We start from the raw sequence: 17,155 nt of genomic DNA, 5'->3' as shown, positions 1-17,155 counted from the left end.
AGTTTCTTTCTCCACGGGTGCTGCCAGAGTTTCTGAGTATTTCCAGCACTTTGTTTTTCTTTCACATTCACACCAGCACCTGTCATAGTGTGAGGGTGTTGGGGTAAGGGATCTGTGCACACACATGTGGAGTGTGTTACATTGTGGGGCTAGAGGAGAGTGCAGGGGGAGGGGTTGGGGGGAAACAGTAGAATGAGGCACGAGGTAAACTATCCAAGTATCGACAGACAGAGACCCTCAGGGAGCTTAAGAGAGCCTCCCATGCCAACCATTCCAAAGTGATAAGCTGTCTTTGGGTAAGAGGGCAGTATTTGCTGTGGTCCATGGGAACGTCCTAGCTAACTGGGGCAGTAATTGCCCAGAAGGTGGAGGATGGTGGATCCAGGTGGGTTTCACACTGAGGGGAGTGGTATGTGAGGACACACTTGTGATCCAATGCAATGCACAAGATGCTGGAGGCACTCAACAGGTTAGGCAGCATCTATGGAGGGTAACGAACAGTCAACGTTTTAGATTGAGATCCTTCATCTGGTGTCGACCCAAAACGTTGACTGTCCATTTCCCTTCACAGATAGTGAACCCTGTTATAGGAAGGATGTGATTAAACTGGAAAGAGTGCAAAAATAGATTTATAAGGATGTTGCCAGGACTCAAGGGACTGAGTTATAGGAAGAGGTTGGACAGACTGGGCCTTTACTCCTTGGATCGTAGGATACTGAGGGGTGATCTCATAGAGGTGTATAAAATCGTGAGGGGCATAGATAGGGTGAGCGGTCTTTTTTCCAGGGTTGGGGAATCAAAAACTAAAGAGCGTGGTTTTAAGGTTTGATGTGATAGGTTTAATAAGAACCCAAGGGGCAACTTTTTTTTACACAGTGGGTGGAACTAGCTGCCAGAGGAAGTGGTTGAGGCAGGTACGTTAGCTACATTTAAGTATGTGGACAGATATATGCATGACAGGAGTTTATAGGGAAATGGGCCAAGTGCTGGGAAATGGGATAAGCTTGAACATACATCTTGGTCAGCATGGACATGTATAGGCCAAAGGGCCTTTTTCCGTGCTATACAACTCTAAGACTATGAGATATTGCCTGACCCACTGAGTTCCTCCAGCATCTTGTGGGTTGCTTCAGATTCCAGCATCTGCAGTCTCTTCTGTCTTCATTCTGATCTTATTGCTGGGAGTACACATCCCTCATCAGCACTGTTTCTGGCCAGGAGGCCACAGCAGTTGTTCCCAAGCCTGCTGAGTTAGGGAAGGTGCTGCTAACCTTTAAGCAAGTCACCTTCTGCATCACCCAAAAACTCTGTCGACATCATAGTCCATGGAATGGGAGCAGGATCGGTGCCAACACATCATATTCTCACAATGAACTGGCCTAGGTTAGAAACCAATCCTCGGTTACCAGTGCCTGTCTCAGATATATCACAAAAGAAACTTCAAACAAATTTCTGAATAAGATTGCAACTGCCTTGATTGTTAAAAGCTTTAATTACTTGGTAATTCCAGTCCTGCTGCTTTGGCCACCATTGTGATTACGTCCTTTGTTGTGTGCTCAGTCTCGAACACGTGATGCATTCCTGGGTTCCAGGAAGTTGGAGGAAGTCGCTTCGATACAGGGGTTGTGCTTTGTAGCAGGTGATTTATGTACTGCATGAGCTCGTCTTCATTGTCAACTGTGTATCAAAGAAAAATCAGAAAACAAAATCAAGCAAGTCCAGTGGGCAGAGCAGACAGGGGCAGGTTAGGGAGCACAGGAGAGCTGGTAGGCTCAACAGCATATACTTTAATGCAAAGGACATCACAGGTAAATCAGGTGAGCTTAGAGTATGGATCAGCACTTGGAATTATGACAGTATTGCAACCACAGAAATGTGGTTGAGGGAAAGGCAGGACTGGCAGCTTAATGTTCCTGGGTAGAGAAGTTTCAGACATGTCAGAGGGGTTGCAAAAGAGGAAGGGAGTTGCACTGATGATTAGGAGAACATAATGGCAGCAGTTAGACAGGATATCCTGGAAGGATCATCTAATGAGGCCAAACGGAATAAAAGAGGGGTGGTAACTTTGCTAGGGTTACATTATAGGCCTCCCTATAAGTCAATGGGAATTGGAGGAACAGATATGCAAATGAATTGCAGAAAGGTGCAAAAACAATAGGATTATACCAGTGGGAGATTTTATCTTTCCCAATATTGACTGAGATTGCCTTGGCGTATGGAGCTTAGATCAGGTAGAATTTGTTGAGAGTGTCCAAGTGGACTTTTTGAGACAATATGTAGAGTCCTACACAAGACAGGGCAGTACTCAACCTTATCTTAGGAAATGATACTGGGCAGTTGGTGGAAGTATCAGTAGGGGAACACTTTGGGAACAGTGACTATAATTCTGCAAGTTTCAAGGTAGTATTAGAAAGGGATAAGGTTGGTCTTAAATTGGTTAAATGCTGATTTCAATAGCATAAGTGAGGACCTGATGAAAGTAGACTGGGAGCAGAGGCTTGCAGGTAAAATAGAAATTAGATAAGTAGGAGTCTTTTAAAAAACAGTTAGTAGTAGTTCAGGAGCAGTTTGCCCCAGTATGGGTGACAGGCAAAGAGGGCAAGGCGACAAAGGATATCTGCTAAGAAAGGAAGCACATGACAGGTATAGGAAACCGGAATTGAGAGGATCTCTTGAGGAATATTAGGGCAGCACGGTAGCGTAGCGGTTAGCGCAACGCTATTACAGCGCCAGCGATCAGGGTTCGATTCCCGTTGCTGTCTGTAAGGAGTTTGTATGTTCTCCCGTGTCTGCGTGGGTTTCCTCTGGGTGCTCCGGTTTCCTCCCACATTGCAAAGATGTACGGGTAGGTTAATTTGGGTTTAAAATGGGCGGTGCTGACTCGTTGGGACGTAAGGGCCTGTTACCACACTGTAAATAAAAAAATTTTTTAAAATTTAAAATTTAAATATAGAGTCTGTAGGAGAGGAAAGGAATTGAGGGCAAAGAGGGGCCATAAATATCTTTGGCAAATAAAATTAAGGAGAATCCCAAGACAGGACCGAGAGGATAGTCAGTGGGTCATTTAGGGACCAAAAGGGTAACCTATGTGTGGAGCCAGGTGATATGGACGGGGTTCTAAATACTTCTCATCTGTATTCACCAAGGAGAAAGATGTGGGAGACAGTGAGTTCAGGGAGGGGTATATGGGTAATCTGGAGCAAGTCAGTATTAAGAAGGTGGAGGTGTTAGATTTTATGAAACGCAAAAGGGTGGATAAATCCACAAGGCCGAAATGAGATTTACCCAAGGACGCTGTGGAAAACGAGGGAGGAGATAACTGGGGCCCTGATGAAGATTTTTGCATCTTTATTAGCCACAGGTGAGGTGCCAGAAGAGTGGAAGATAGGTAATTTTTTTTATTTAAGAGGTGTAGCAGGACAAACTAGGGAAGTACAGGCTGGTGAGCCTTATGTCAGTGGTAGAGAAATTATTGGAGAAAGACCTAAGGGGTAGGATTTATGTACATTTGGAAAGGCAGGAGCTGATCAGGGATGGTCAGTATGGTTTTGTGCAAGAGGAATCCTGCCTTAATATTTTGATTGAGTTTTTGAGGAGTTAACTAAGAAGACAGATGAAGGCAAGGCGGTAGACGTTGTCTACGTAGACTTCAGTAGGCATTTGGCAAAATCCCACATGGTAGGCTGGTCCAGAAGGTTTAAAGCACATGGGATACAAAAATGAGCTGACTAATTGCTTTGGTGATAGGAAGCAGAGGGTGGTGGTGGAAGGATGTTCTTTTGATTGGAAGCCTGTGACCAGTGGTGTACTGCATGGATTGATGCTGGGACCGCTGTTCCTGGTGATATATATTAACAATTTTGATGTGAATATAGGAGGAATGATTAGTAAGTTTGCAGAGGACATAAAATTGGTGGTGCTGTTCATAGTGTGGAACATTGTCTAAGGCCACAGCGGGATATGGATCAGTTGGAAAGTTGTCTGGAGAATTGGCAGATGGAATTTAATTTCAACAAGTGCAAGGTGATGCATTTTGCGAAGTCAAATAGGGGTAGGGCATACACAGTAAATGGAAGGGCACCAAGGAATGTTCATGAATGTTGATGAGGAATAGGGGGACCTTGGGGTTCAAGTCCATAGTTCCCTGAAAATGGCAACATAGATAGATAGGGTGGTGAAGATATACCAGGATGTTGCTGGGTTTGGAGGACTTTAGTTATGGGGAGAGAATGGATAGGCTGCACCTGTTTTCCTTGGAGCATAGGAGGCCAAGGGGTGACCAGATAGAAGTATGTAAGGGGTCTCAAGAAGAAGACAGCATGGGTTTAAGATGAGAGAAAGGAGTTTAAACAGCAAGTGGTTGATATCTAGCCCGCACTGCCAGAGGAGATTGTGGAATCAGATACAATCACTACCTTTAAGAGACATTTAGTGAGACTCTTAAATAGGCAAGGTATAGAAGGATATGATCCTAATGCAGACAAATGGGATTAGTGTAGATGGGCAAAAAGGTCGGCATGGATGTGGTGGGCAGCAGGGACATGGTGGGCTGAATGCCTGTTTCTATACTCCAGGACCCACTCCAGGATCCACAGTCAGCTATGTCAATTAAGTCATTACGTGTAGACTGGATTCTTGTACAGAGAGAAAGTAGCAACATTCTGGCAAATCCCAAGGAAAGTTTCATACTCTACAAAGTGAAATTCTACTGTGATTTCGCAAAACCTTTTATCTGCCCAGAATTTAATGTTTCTCAACATCAAGCTGCCTCATGTTGTCGCAGTTTGTTCTAAATCCAGGCACTTCCAATTCAAGAGCTGATTCCCTCATGTGCTGCGAGGATTTAGAGAGAGATCTGAATTTGAAGTCCAAACTCTAACGGCATCACTGCAATTGTTTTCCACTTTCTCGATCATTACTGTGACCTTTTTGCCCACAGCTGTTTCTACACAGTTTCTGCCCCAGACCCTGAACTCACTGACTTGGTTTTCTTTATTGAAGTTGGATGGTTTTCCACTTAAAGGCCAAGCTAATGAGCTGCTTCCACACATAACACACATCGAGGATCATCTCATGCCCGTTACACAAAACAGTGAGAGAATTATAACATAAGACACCTGCCTGGGAACTGCAAATAGGAACAATCATTTTAATCCCTACCCCCATTTTATCTTCTATTCAAGTTAAAATTACCTACCAAGTATATCTTAGTTCCTCTGAAGTAAAATTCACCACAAACATTTAATTAAAAAAAAATTACACTATTGAACAGAAAGTGATTTTTGATTACACTGAATTTGTAACATACAAGACCAGCATTGGAAAATAAGTATTTCCCACAAGTATGAACAACAGCAGTGAAGTAGAGGACTCCTACCATCGTTTCTGTAGCACGAATCATGCACCGATACAGACTCTGCCACCTCTGTTGTAGGAGTGAAACTGCCCTCACTGAAATAATCATCCAAAAGGAAGCCATCAGGTCCTGGATCCATGAAACTCAGATGCGTGTAGCACGAGGTAATCTGAAATTCCGATAGTTTCCCGGTTTTCACCCTAAAAATTTAAATCAGTATATTCATAATTAGCTACTTCTACAAAGCACAGTCGCTAAAACAATGCCAATAATTCAAACTGAAGTGCAACAGTGTACAAATCAGTAACTCCATACCTAGCCCCACCAAAGTAACCATCCTGCAGTTTTCGAAGGGTGCAAAGAATGTTTGAATCGACGTCTGTTCCATCCTCAGCTAGAACAGAAAAGGGTCAGGTTTAAAAAGTACATGATAACATTGTACATTCTCAATGCTTTAAGTCGAAGGACAAAAACTTAGTTTGTTTGAACATAGACATGGCCCTTCGGCCCATCATGTCTGTGCTGACCATGATGCCAAATTAAACTAATCCCTTCTACCTGCACATGATCCAGATTTCTCCATCCCTGCCTCTTCATCTGCCTAACTAACAGCCTCTTGAATGTCACTATTGTTTCTGCTTCCACCACCACCAGATTTCTCCATCCCTGCCTCTTCATCTGCCTAACTAACAGCCTCTTGAATGTCACTATTGTTTCTGCTTCCACCACCACCCCTGGCAGCGTGTTCCAGGTACCCACCACTCTCTGCATATAAAAAAAACTTGCACCACACATTCTTTTAAACTTTTCTCCTCTCATCTTAAATGCCTGTCCTCTAGTACTTGACATTTCTACCTTGGGGAAAAAATTCTAACTGTCGATCCTATCTATGCCCCTCATAATTTTATAAACTTCTATCAGGTCTCCCCTCAGCCTCTGATGCTCTGGAGAAAACAATCCAAGCTTGTCCAGCTTCTCCTTATAGCTAATACGTTCTAAACCAGGCAGCATCTTGGTGAACCTCTTCTGCACCCTCTCCAAAGCCTCCACATTCTTCCTGTAATGGAGTGACAAGAACTGCACACAATATTCCAAGTGCAGCCTAACCAAAGATTTATACAGCTGCAAAATGAATTCCTGACTGTTATACTTAATGCCCTGACTACCCTATCTATTTGCATTGCCACTTTCAGGGAGCTATGGACTTGGACCCTCTGTACATTAAAGTTGTTAAGGGTCCTGCCATTAACTGTATACTCTCCCCTTACATTAGGCCTCGCAATGCTCCAATAAATACTCTCTGGAGGACTGGAGCATGAAGAACACTTTGCCTTAAATCTGAAGTGACAGTGGAGAAATTCCCAGTTGTGGGCAGTACTGTGAAGGTTACTAGAAAGCAGAAACTGTATTGCACCACATTACTAATGGTGACCTAGAAGGGATTGAAGCATGTTCTCTCTACCCAGTTAAACATATTACCCAACCCAACATCCCATTCGGATATTTTTACCGATGTTTTCTGCCCATCTTCATTGAAAATTCAACACGGAAACAGGCCCTTCAGCCCAACAGGTCCCTGCTGACCATCAAGCACCAATCCCATTTCATTTTCCCCACATTTCCATCCAACTCCCCCCAGATTCTACCATTCACCTACATACTAGGGGCAATTTACAGTGGCCAATTATCCTACCAACCTGCATATCTTTGGGATGTGGGAGGAAAGTGGAGCACCCGGAGGAAACTCACAGAGTCATGGGGAAAACATGTAAACTCCACACAGACAGCACCGGAGGTCAGGATCGAACTCAGACCACTGATGCTGTGAGGCAGTGGTTCTACCAGCTGTGCTGACCACAGGCTTCTGTGTCTTTCTTTTTTATTTCAAAAATAAACTTTATTCCTAATAATAAAACAATACAAAGGAAGAACACAGTGCAAAATACAAAAGCTTAACATTCATGGTCGTTACATTCAGTAGTGTAAAACGCAAGGAGAGAAAAAAAACACACAAACAAACAGCACCATTGCCACTCACATAGCTCTCTGAGGTGGTACCCCTTTCATTGTTCGAGGGGCTTCCCCACCCTACTCAGCCCCTTCATGTATGGTAGTGGAAGGAGCCTAGACCGTGGTCTTTCCCCACAGAGCCTTAGCATTGGCTGCATGGAGCTTCAGTGCATCCCTCAGCACGTACTCCTGCAGTCTGGACTGTGCCAGTCTGCAGCATTCCCTTACAGACATCTCACTGTCTCACCGCCAGCCATGCGAGGTCTTTGTGCTTGTTGGTCAGATCTGGCAATGAGACGTTTTCCCATACAGTTTTGACCGTTTGCACCAGGAACAAACCCACAGAATCCATAGTGTCCCTGTCCCGCAGTCTCTGAAGTACATTCCACGCTGACCACTGCCTGATGGACCTGTTCAAAGGTGTTTACTTGGAAGAACTCTTCCACAAAGGACAAGGTGGTGTGGCAACATCCAGCTGATTGGGGCATTGCGCGGTAGATGAGCCAGGCCTATCTTCCTCAGCACCAGGGAGAGGTAGAACCTCAGAATGTAGCAACACTTGGTGCCCATGTACTTGGGGTCCACACACTGACTGATACAGCCACACACGAAGGTGATCATCAGGATGAGGGCAACATTGGGTACACTTTTGCCCCCATTCTCAGGGGACTTGTGCAGCGTGACCCATCGGATTCGCTCCATCTTGGACCCCCAGATAAACTGGAAGATGTCTCAAGTTTCTGAACACTATACCTATATATCTGAGCACTTTGATACTGTTGCATTAATGATCTCAGGTTGTCCCATTTCACTTTACACTCGTGAAGTCCTCCAGAGATTTGGGCACTAATATTTAGGCTGTTATTTCTAATACTGAGGCACTGCCTAAGGTAGCAACTTTCTGACAAGATGTTAACTCAGGCCACATCTGCTTTGTAGTGCCCCTGTAGTGCTACTTGAAGTAGAATTTCACTCCACCCGTCCCCCTTCCCCAGTGTTTATCCCTTCATCAATCTCACTAAATCATTATCCGGTCATCAGCACATTCTTAATTTTCGAAGCTTGCTGTTGCTTTCCTACATTACAACAGTGACTATATTTCCAAAGTACTTCAGTGTCTGTAACTCCATTCTGAAGTTTCTTAGCAAAGGGAAAGCTGGTGGGCGAGAAAATAAGCTTCATGGGAAATGTGCTTTTCTGAAGTAGTTATAGAAGAATAATAACCATTACCAACATACCAGACACACCGTCTAAGCATTTCCTTTGTTGTGAGGAAGTAATTATGATACCTGTTGCTAAGATTAAACTTCACACTATTGTCTCCAACATGTAATAAGATGAATGAACTCTTACTCAGCATGGTTTTAGTGATTGGAAAGGTGACTGTTGGACGGCCTGTCATCTTCCAGGTGGAGAAGAGGTAGGCGAGGTCAGTCCGGAGCATTTCCACAATCATACGGTTGTCCAAGGCCAAGTAAAATTGATGCTGATCAATAAACTGTCCAGTAAAAGACAGAGCATCATTGAAAGTGATTCAACAGCAGAAATCCTCTGCACAGATTCAGAGGAAGGTCAATCAACACTTCTATTAATTTTAATTTGAAAGAATTCATTGGATAATTTTATAAATATATCTGAGCTTAATGAAGGAAGTGAAATGTCTGTTGCTACATCCTGCAACTATAAGTTACATATCTTGTTTTTCTTTGCAAGGAAGAGTAGATTAGGATTCTTAAGAATGGAGCGGTGTAGAATTTTTTTTAACGTCCATGAACTGAATGTCACAGGAAGCAGAAAGATTAGAGTCAGTATTTGGGTGAATAAGAAACATATTTCAACAGAGCAACAATCTGCTGGAGGAACTCAGCGGATCGAGCAGCATCTGTGGGAGGAAAGGAATTGTTGACGTTTCAGGTTGAAACTTTGCATCAGGACTCAAGCCTCAGGGTTTCAACCCGAGACGTCAACAATTCCTTTACTCCCACAGAAGCTGCTTGACCAATTGAGTTTTCCCAGCAGATTTTTTGTTGCTCCAGATTCCAGCATCTGCAGTCTCTGGTGTCTCCATATTTCAACAGAGGTACATTTCATTGAGAAATAAAGGGGTACACGGATGATTGTTATGAACTAAGTAAGTTGTTATACCAAAACAAAAGGCTAATAGAATTAACATTTTAGATCCAAGACCCTTCTGATGAAAGGGTCTAAAGGCAGACAATTCACCAGGACCCAGTGCCCTGGACCCAAGGATGTGGCAGCAATTGGTTGAAATTGTTCAGAGATTGCAGGAGGGAACCAGAAGACTGGAAAACAGGCAGTGTGACTCCCTTGTTCAAAAAGGGAGGAAGACAGAAGGTGGAGAACTATAGATGGGTTAGTTTAACATCTATTGTTGGCAAGATGATAGTGTCAATAATCAAAAGAAAATAACTAATCACTTAGGAAATTGAATTTAATCAAACCAAGCCAACATAGTTTTTTGACAAATTTGCTTGAACTCTTTGAGGATGTGAGAGTTGATAGAGGGAAACCCATAGATGTAACATATTTAGATTTCCAAAAGGCATTTGACAAGGTAAGATATCTTTATTAGTCACATGTACATCGAAACACACAGCGAAATACACCTTTACATAGAGTGTTCTGGGGGCAGCCGCAAGTGTCGCCACACTTCCAGTGCCAACATAGCATGTCCACAACTTCCTAACCCATATGTCTTTGGAATGTGGGAGGAAACCGGAGCACCCGGAGGAAACCCACGCAGACATGGGGAGAACGTACAAACTCCTTAGAGACAGCCATGGGAATTGAACTCGGGTCACTGGCGCTGTAATAGTGTTACACTAACCGCTATACTATGCCATGTAAGAAGCTGGCGCACAAGTTAAAAGGCCAAGGTTTTGGAAGAAGTATATTAAGCATGGATTGAAAACTGTCTGTCACATAGAAAACAAAGAGTTGGGTTCTTTTCAGAGTGGAAGGGATGTAACTAATGGAATACCACCAGGATCAGTTCTTGGCCCTCAAGTGTCTACAAGTTACATTAATGACCTGGAGGAGGGAATGAAATGCAAGGTTTCCAGGTTTGCCGATGATGCAAAAATCAGTGGAAGGGCATGTTGTGATGAGGACATTATGATTCTGCAATGGAGTATAGGTAGATTGAGTGATTGGGCAAAAACCTGGCAAACAGAGTTTAATCAGGCGTGTAGAAATTTCTTCTCTCAGGCCTTGTACTTCAGTAAAAGAAAACAAAAGGTGGATTATTATCTAAATGGAGAGAGACCGTAAATGAGTGACATTCAGAGGGATCTAGGTGTTCTAGTGCATGAATCACAAGTAGCTAGCAGGCAGGTCCAACATGAAGTTAAAAAGACAAAGAGGAAGTTGGCCTCTATTATGAAAGGATTGGAGTTTGAGAACAGGGAAGTTTTACTGCAGTCATACAGGGTGTTGGTGAAGTCACACCTGAAATATTGAGCACAGTTTTGGTCCGCTTACCTAAAAGAGGATACAGTAACATTGGAGGCAGTCTGAAGGAGATTCACCAGGTTAATTCCTGGGATGAGAGGGCTGTTCTCTCAAGAGAGGCTGGACAATTTGGGTCAGCATTCCTTTAGAAGAATGGTGACTTTATTCAAACATATCAGATCCTAAAGGGAATTGACAGGGGAGGTGTTGAGATGCTTTACCAGTGGGAATGTCACAAAAAGGAGACATAACTACAAAATAAGGGGCCAGTCATTTAAAACAGGCGTGTAGAAATTTCTTCTCTCAGAGGGTAGTGCCCCTGGAATTTTCTGCTCCCATGAGTGGTGGAGATCAGATCATTAGATATATTTAAGGTGGAGATAGATAAGTATTTGAAATACTGAGGAATTGAGGGTTATGGGGAACTGGCACACAAGAGGAGTTGAGGCCAGCATAGATTAGTCACAGTCATATTGAATAATGGGCCAGGCTTGAGGGGTCCAGTGGGCTACTCCTGCTCCTATTTCCTTGTGTTAACTGTTTCTCTTTCAACAGATGCTGCCTGATCTGCTGAGTGTTTCCACCATTTTCTGTTTTGTTTTTAATTTTATATTTATATTAAAGGAACCAGGCTACAACTGTATGTCATTGGTCAGAGCGCACCTGGAGCACTACATACAAACAGTTTCCTTATTTCAGGAGGGATATACTTGCACAAGAAGCAATTCAGAGAAGGTTCAATGAACTGAGTCCCTTGGTGAAGGGTTGCCTAATGAGGAAAGATTGATCTTATTGGGCCAAAACCTATTGGAATTTCAGAGAACTGTGATTGGTATGAAACTTGCAAGATATTTAAAAAGCTTGTGGGTTTTGTGGGCTTTTCCTTTACAGAATCAGCCCAGGAGACATTAGAGCAGTGGGTCCCTCATGGGTACAGGCTAATTTAGAAGGGCCAATAAAAAGGAGATCGTGTCAAGCGGAGCGGCCATTGTCAGAGTGGACAGAGTCAGAGTGAGTGGCTTTGGCACAACAGGCTTTGGTATCAAGAGGCAGAGGCCATCTGCAACAACACTGGTGAGTAGCTGGTAAGTAAAGCTAAAGTTCACTGTTATTGTTATAACTTTTAAGTAGACTACAGCTAGGTAAGAAAACAAAAATAGTTCAGATGGAGGGCAAGGCAATGTGCTGCAGCTGCATGATGTGGGAGCTAGTGGACCCTGCTGTGGTGCACAGTGACCACATCTGCAGTAAGTGCTTGGAGCTGGAGGAACTTCGGCTCAGAATTGATGAGCTGGAGTCGCAGCTTCAAACACTGTGAAGCATCAGGGAGGGAGAGAGATATATAGATGCTGTGCATCGGGAGGTAGTCACCCCACTTAGAGCAGGTACTTCTAGGGTCTATGAGGCAGATAGATGGGTGACTGTCAGGGGAGAGAAAGAGAAAGGGAACAGGCAGACAGTGCAGAGGACCCCGGAGGCTGTTCCCCTCAATAACAGGTATTCCGATTTGGATGCTGTTCAGGGGGATGACCTACAGGGATCAAGCTGCAGAAGCCACGTTTCTGGCACTGGGACTGGTCCTGCTGCTCAGAAGGGAAGGGAGGAGAAGAGGAGAGCAATAGTGATAGGGGACTCAATAGTCAGGGAAACAGACAGGAGGTTCTGTGGACGTGAGCGAGAATCCCGGATGGTATGTTGCCTCCCAGGTGCCAGGGTCCAAGATGTCTCTGATCGGGTCCACAGCATTCTTGAGTGGGAGGAAAAGCAGCCAGAAGTTGTGGTACGTGTTGGTACCAATGACATAGGTAGGAAGGGGGATGAGGTCCTGAAGAATTAGTTTAGAGAGCTAGGCAGAAGGCTGAAGAACAGGACCTCAAGGGTAGCAATCTCAGGATTGCTACCAGTACCACGTGACAGTGAAGGTAAGTATAGGAGGAAATGGCAGATGAATGTGTGGCTGAGGAGTTGGTGCAGGGGGGCAAGGTTTTAGATTTTTGGATCATTGGGATCTCTTCTGGGGAAGGCGGGACCTGTACAGAGTGGACAGGTTACACCTGAACCCGAGGGGGACCAATATCCTTGCAGGCAGGTTTGCTAGTGTGGTTTGGGAGGGTTTAAACTAGTTTGCAAGGGGGATGGGAACCAGAGGGATAGGACAGTGGAAGAAGTGCATGGAGTAGAGTCAGATCTAACATATACAAAGGCTTTGAGGAAGAAGCAGAGTATAGGGTATAAAAGAAGTAAGGTGGATGGGCTAAAGTGCATTTACTTAAATGCAAGAAGCATCAGGAATAAGGGTGATGAACTGAGAGCTTGGATAAATACATGGAACTATGATATTGTGGCTCTTGCAGAGACTTGGCTGTCACCAGGTCAGGAATGGATATTCAATATTCCTGGAATTCAGTGTTTTAAAAGGGATGGGGGGAGGAGAAGAGGAGGTAGGGGTGGCATTACTGGTCAGGGATACTATTACAGCTGCAGAAAGGGTGGATAATGTAGAAGGATCCTCTCTAGAGTCAGTATGGGTGGAAGTTAGGAACAAGAAAGGAGCAGTTACTCTACTGGGAGTATTCCCTGGCAGCATCAAGGATACTGAGGAGCAGATTGGAAGGCAGATTTTGGAAAGGTACAAAAATAACAGGGTTGTTATCATGGGAGACTTCAACTTCCCAAATATTGATTGGCACCTGCTTAGTACCAAAGGTTTAGACGGGGCAGAGTTTGTTAAGTGTGTCCAGGACGGATTCCTGTCACAGTATGTTGACAGGCCGACTAGAGGGAATGCCATATTAGATCTAGTATAAGGTAATGAACCGGGTCAGGTTGCAGATATCTCAGTGGGTGAGCATTTGGGGGACAGTGACCACCGCTCCCTAACCTTTAGCATTGTCATGGACAAGGATGGAAGCAAAGAGGACAGGAAGATGTTTAATTGGGGAAGGGTAAATTATGAGACTATAAGGCTGGAACTTGCAGGTGTAAATTGGGATGACATTTTTGAAGGGAAATGTACTACGGAGATGTGGTCGTTGTTCAGGGACCTCTTGCAGGATGTTAGGGATAAATTTGTCCTGGTGAGGCAGAGAAGGAATGGCAGGGTGAAGGAATCATGGGTGACAAGATAGGTGGAACAACTAGTTAGGAGGAAGAAGGCAGCATACATAAGGTGTAAGCAGCAAGGATCAGACAAGGCTCATGAGGAATATAGAGTAGCAAGGAAGGAACTTAAGAAGGGGCTGAGGAGAGCAAGAAGGGGACATGAAAAGGCCTTGGTGAGTAGGGTTAAGGAAAACCCCAAGGCTTTTTTCACTTATGTGAAGAGCAGAGGATGACGAGAGTAAAGGTAGGACCGATTAGAGACAAAGGTGGGAAGATGTGCCTGGAAGCTGTCAAAGTGAGTGAGGTCCTCAATGAATACTTCTCTTCAGTATTCACCAAGGAGAGGGGTCTTGATGATGCTGAGGACGGTATTGGTAAGGGTAATGTTCTAGAGTATGTTGATATCAAGAGAGAGGATGTGTTGGAGTTGTTAGAAAATATTAGGACAGATAAGTCCCTGGGGCCTGACGGAATATTCCCTAGGCTGCTCTGCGAGGTGAGGGAGGAGATTGTTGAACTGTTGACTAGGATCTTTGAGTCCTCGTCCACGGGAATGGTACCGGAGGATTGGAGGGTGGCAAATGTTGTCCCCTTATTCAAAATAGGTAGTAGGGATAGTCCAGGGAATTACAGACCAGTGAGCCTTACGTCTGTGGTGGGAAAGTTGTTAGAAGGGATTCTTAGAGATAGGATCTATGGGCATTTAGAGAATCATGGTCTGATCAGGGACAGCCAGCATGGCTTTGTGAAGGGCAGATCATATCTCACGAGCCTGGTAGTGTTCTTTGAGGAGGTGACCAGGCAGACTGATGAGGGTAGTGTAGTAGAAGTGGTCTACATGGATTTTAGTAAGGCATTTGACAAGGTTCCACATGGTAGGCTTCTTCAGGAGGTCAGGGGGCATGGAATCCAGGGAAGCTTGGCCGTGTGGATTCAGAATTTGCTTGCCTGTAAGAAAGCAGAGGGTTGTGGTGGAGGGAGTGCATTTGGATTGGAGGGTTGTGACTAACGGTGTCCCACAAGGATCGGTTCTGGGACCTCTGATTTTCGTGATTTTTATTAATGACTTGGATGAGGGGGTGGAAGGGTGGGTTGGCAAGTTTGCAGATGACACAAAGGTTGGTGGTGTTGTGTGGGGATAGTGTGGAGGCTTGTTGAAGATTGCAGAGGGACATTGATAGGCTGCAGAGCTGGGCTGAGAAGTGCCAGATGGAGTTCAATCTGGAGAAGTGTGAGGTGGTACACTTTGGAAGGACAAACTCCAAGGCAGAATGCAAAGTTAATGGCAGGATTCTGGGTAGTGTGGAGGAGCAGAGGGATCTGGGGGGTTCATATCCAGAGATCCCTGAAAGTTGCCTCACAGATGGATAGGGTAGTTAAGAAAGCTTATGGGATGTTAGCATTCATAAATCGTGGGATTGAGTTTAAGAGCCGCGAGGTAATGATGCAGCTCTACAACTCTGGTTAGACCACACTTGGGGTACTGTGTCCAGTTCTGGTCACCTCATTATAGGAAGGATATGGAAGCATTGGAAAGGGTGCAGAGGAGATTTACCAGGATGCTGCCTGGTTTGGAGAGTATGCATTATGAGGGGAGACTAAGGGAGCTAGGGCTTTACTCTTTGGAGAGAAGGAGGATGAGAGGAGGTGTACAAAATATTAAGAGGAATAGACAGAGTAGACAGCCAGCGCCTCTTTCCCAGGGCATCAATGCTCAATACAAGAGGGCATGGCTTTAAAGTGATGGGTGGGAAGTTCAAGGGAGATATCAGAGGAAGGTTTTTTTTACCTAGACAGTGGTTGGGTCATGGAACGCGCTGCCTAGGGTGGTGGGGGAGGCAGGTACATTGGTCAAATTCAAGAGATTGCTAGATAAGCATATGGAGGAATTTAAAATAGAGGGATATGTGGGAGGAAGGGGTTAGATAGTCTTAGGCGAGGTTTAAAGGTCGGCACAACATTGTGGGCCAAAGGGCCTGTATTGTGCTGTACAGTTTTATGACTCCAGGGGGATTGACAAGGTGGATGCTGAGTGGAAGATTCCCTTCCTGGGGGAGTCTAGAACCAGGGGTCACAGTTTCAGAATAAGATCAAGATGAGGAGGAATTCCTTCTCTTGGGTTTTTTTTTGAGTCGTCGGAATTCACCTGAGTGTAGTACCAGTGGTCACTGAACACATACAAGGCTGAGACAGCCCAATCTTTGGTGGACAGAGTTGTCCACAGTTATGGGCAAGGGAAGAAAGTGGAACCGAGGCCAAGATCAGATCTTATTGATGATGGAGCAGGCTCAAGGGTTAGCCTGACCTACCCCAGCTCCTGTTTCCTATGATCTAATTGGGAAATAACACCCATCCTGTCCATTCACCAAATTTAATATTTTGTTGTAAATGTTCAGTTGCACATCAAAAATATACAAGCTGACTTTGAAGTTGTGATATGTATCCTACACAAACGCATATGCAGCAATGACTTCCAGATTAATTTACCTGTGGAGTAAATGAGAAGGTCTGGTTTCTGATCACGTACAACTTAGAGGTACCGAGAACGCCAATATGTCTATATGGGCGGCCACTTAGATTCAGTTTCTTGTTGCATCCTGTTAGGAGATAAAATGATCAGTTTCTTCCCCTGTCAACACACAAATCACACATCTTGCTTCACCGTAGAACAAGAGCTCAATTTTCCCCAGAGTACTTCAGACAAGAAAAAAAATCTTTGAGATTGAAAGTTACATTGACTGTGATGATATTAACGAATGAGAAAACTGCCACATCCACTGGTCAAAGTGATTTTTATCGCAGCTGGTGCTGCCAAATCCCTCGCCTTGCTACTTTGCTCTGTATGCTTTCTAACAAATTCAATAATGCACTGCAACTGTGTTAAAGTCACTGAAGATGGCATCTGGGCACCTCTTAGACATGAAGAGCACAGAGTATACAAGGGGCAGAGAACAGGAGTTCTGAGAAAATTGGGGGCGAACAAAAAAATCAGGAGGTTTGGGGAGTCAGAGTGGGGAAAAAGGAAAAACTTTCATGGGGGTAATTATTAAACCTTACAGCTGCAAGTGGCAAATGGGCTATTTCACAAACTGTACAGCTGAGAATTCACTATTTTTGGCTTGAGAGAGATTACAGGAGTAAGAGGCAAGATTAAAAAAAGAATAGAAAACAAGAGAGAAAAGTGACTGAAAGAACACAGTTCCAGCAAGTGAACAA

At 44.3% G+C, this 17,155-nt stretch overlaps 1 protein-coding gene across 2 annotated transcripts in view; it reads right to left on the bottom strand.

Annotated features, from left to right (window-relative positions):
- LOC127569040 (phosphorylase b kinase regulatory subunit alpha, liver isoform-like) overlaps positions 1 to 17,155 on the bottom strand; it is an 84,328-nt gene that overhangs the window by 29,023 nt on the left and 38,150 nt on the right. For both annotated transcript variants that reach the window (XM_052013302.1, XM_052013303.1), the window contains exons 16-20: positions 16,427 to 16,536; positions 8,720 to 8,864; positions 5,672 to 5,750; positions 5,378 to 5,556; positions 1,498 to 1,677 (exon numbers count right to left, since the gene is read on the bottom strand). In XM_052013302.1, coding sequence (XP_051869262.1) covers positions 1,498 to 1,677; positions 5,378 to 5,556; positions 5,672 to 5,750; positions 8,720 to 8,864; positions 16,427 to 16,536 — 693 coding nt within the window. The remainder of the gene's footprint in view (positions 1 to 1,497; positions 1,678 to 5,377; positions 5,557 to 5,671; positions 5,751 to 8,719; positions 8,865 to 16,426; positions 16,537 to 17,155) is intronic.

The sequence above is a fragment of the Pristis pectinata genome, chromosome 4 (genome assembly GCF_009764475.1).
Source record: "Pristis pectinata isolate sPriPec2 chromosome 4, sPriPec2.1.pri, whole genome shotgun sequence".
In the NCBI taxonomy this organism is placed as follows: domain Eukaryota; kingdom Metazoa; phylum Chordata; class Chondrichthyes; order Rhinopristiformes; family Pristidae; genus Pristis; species Pristis pectinata.
The sequence above is the reverse complement of the archived record's forward strand: the minus strand, read 5'-3'. Positions and strand labels throughout refer to the sequence as shown.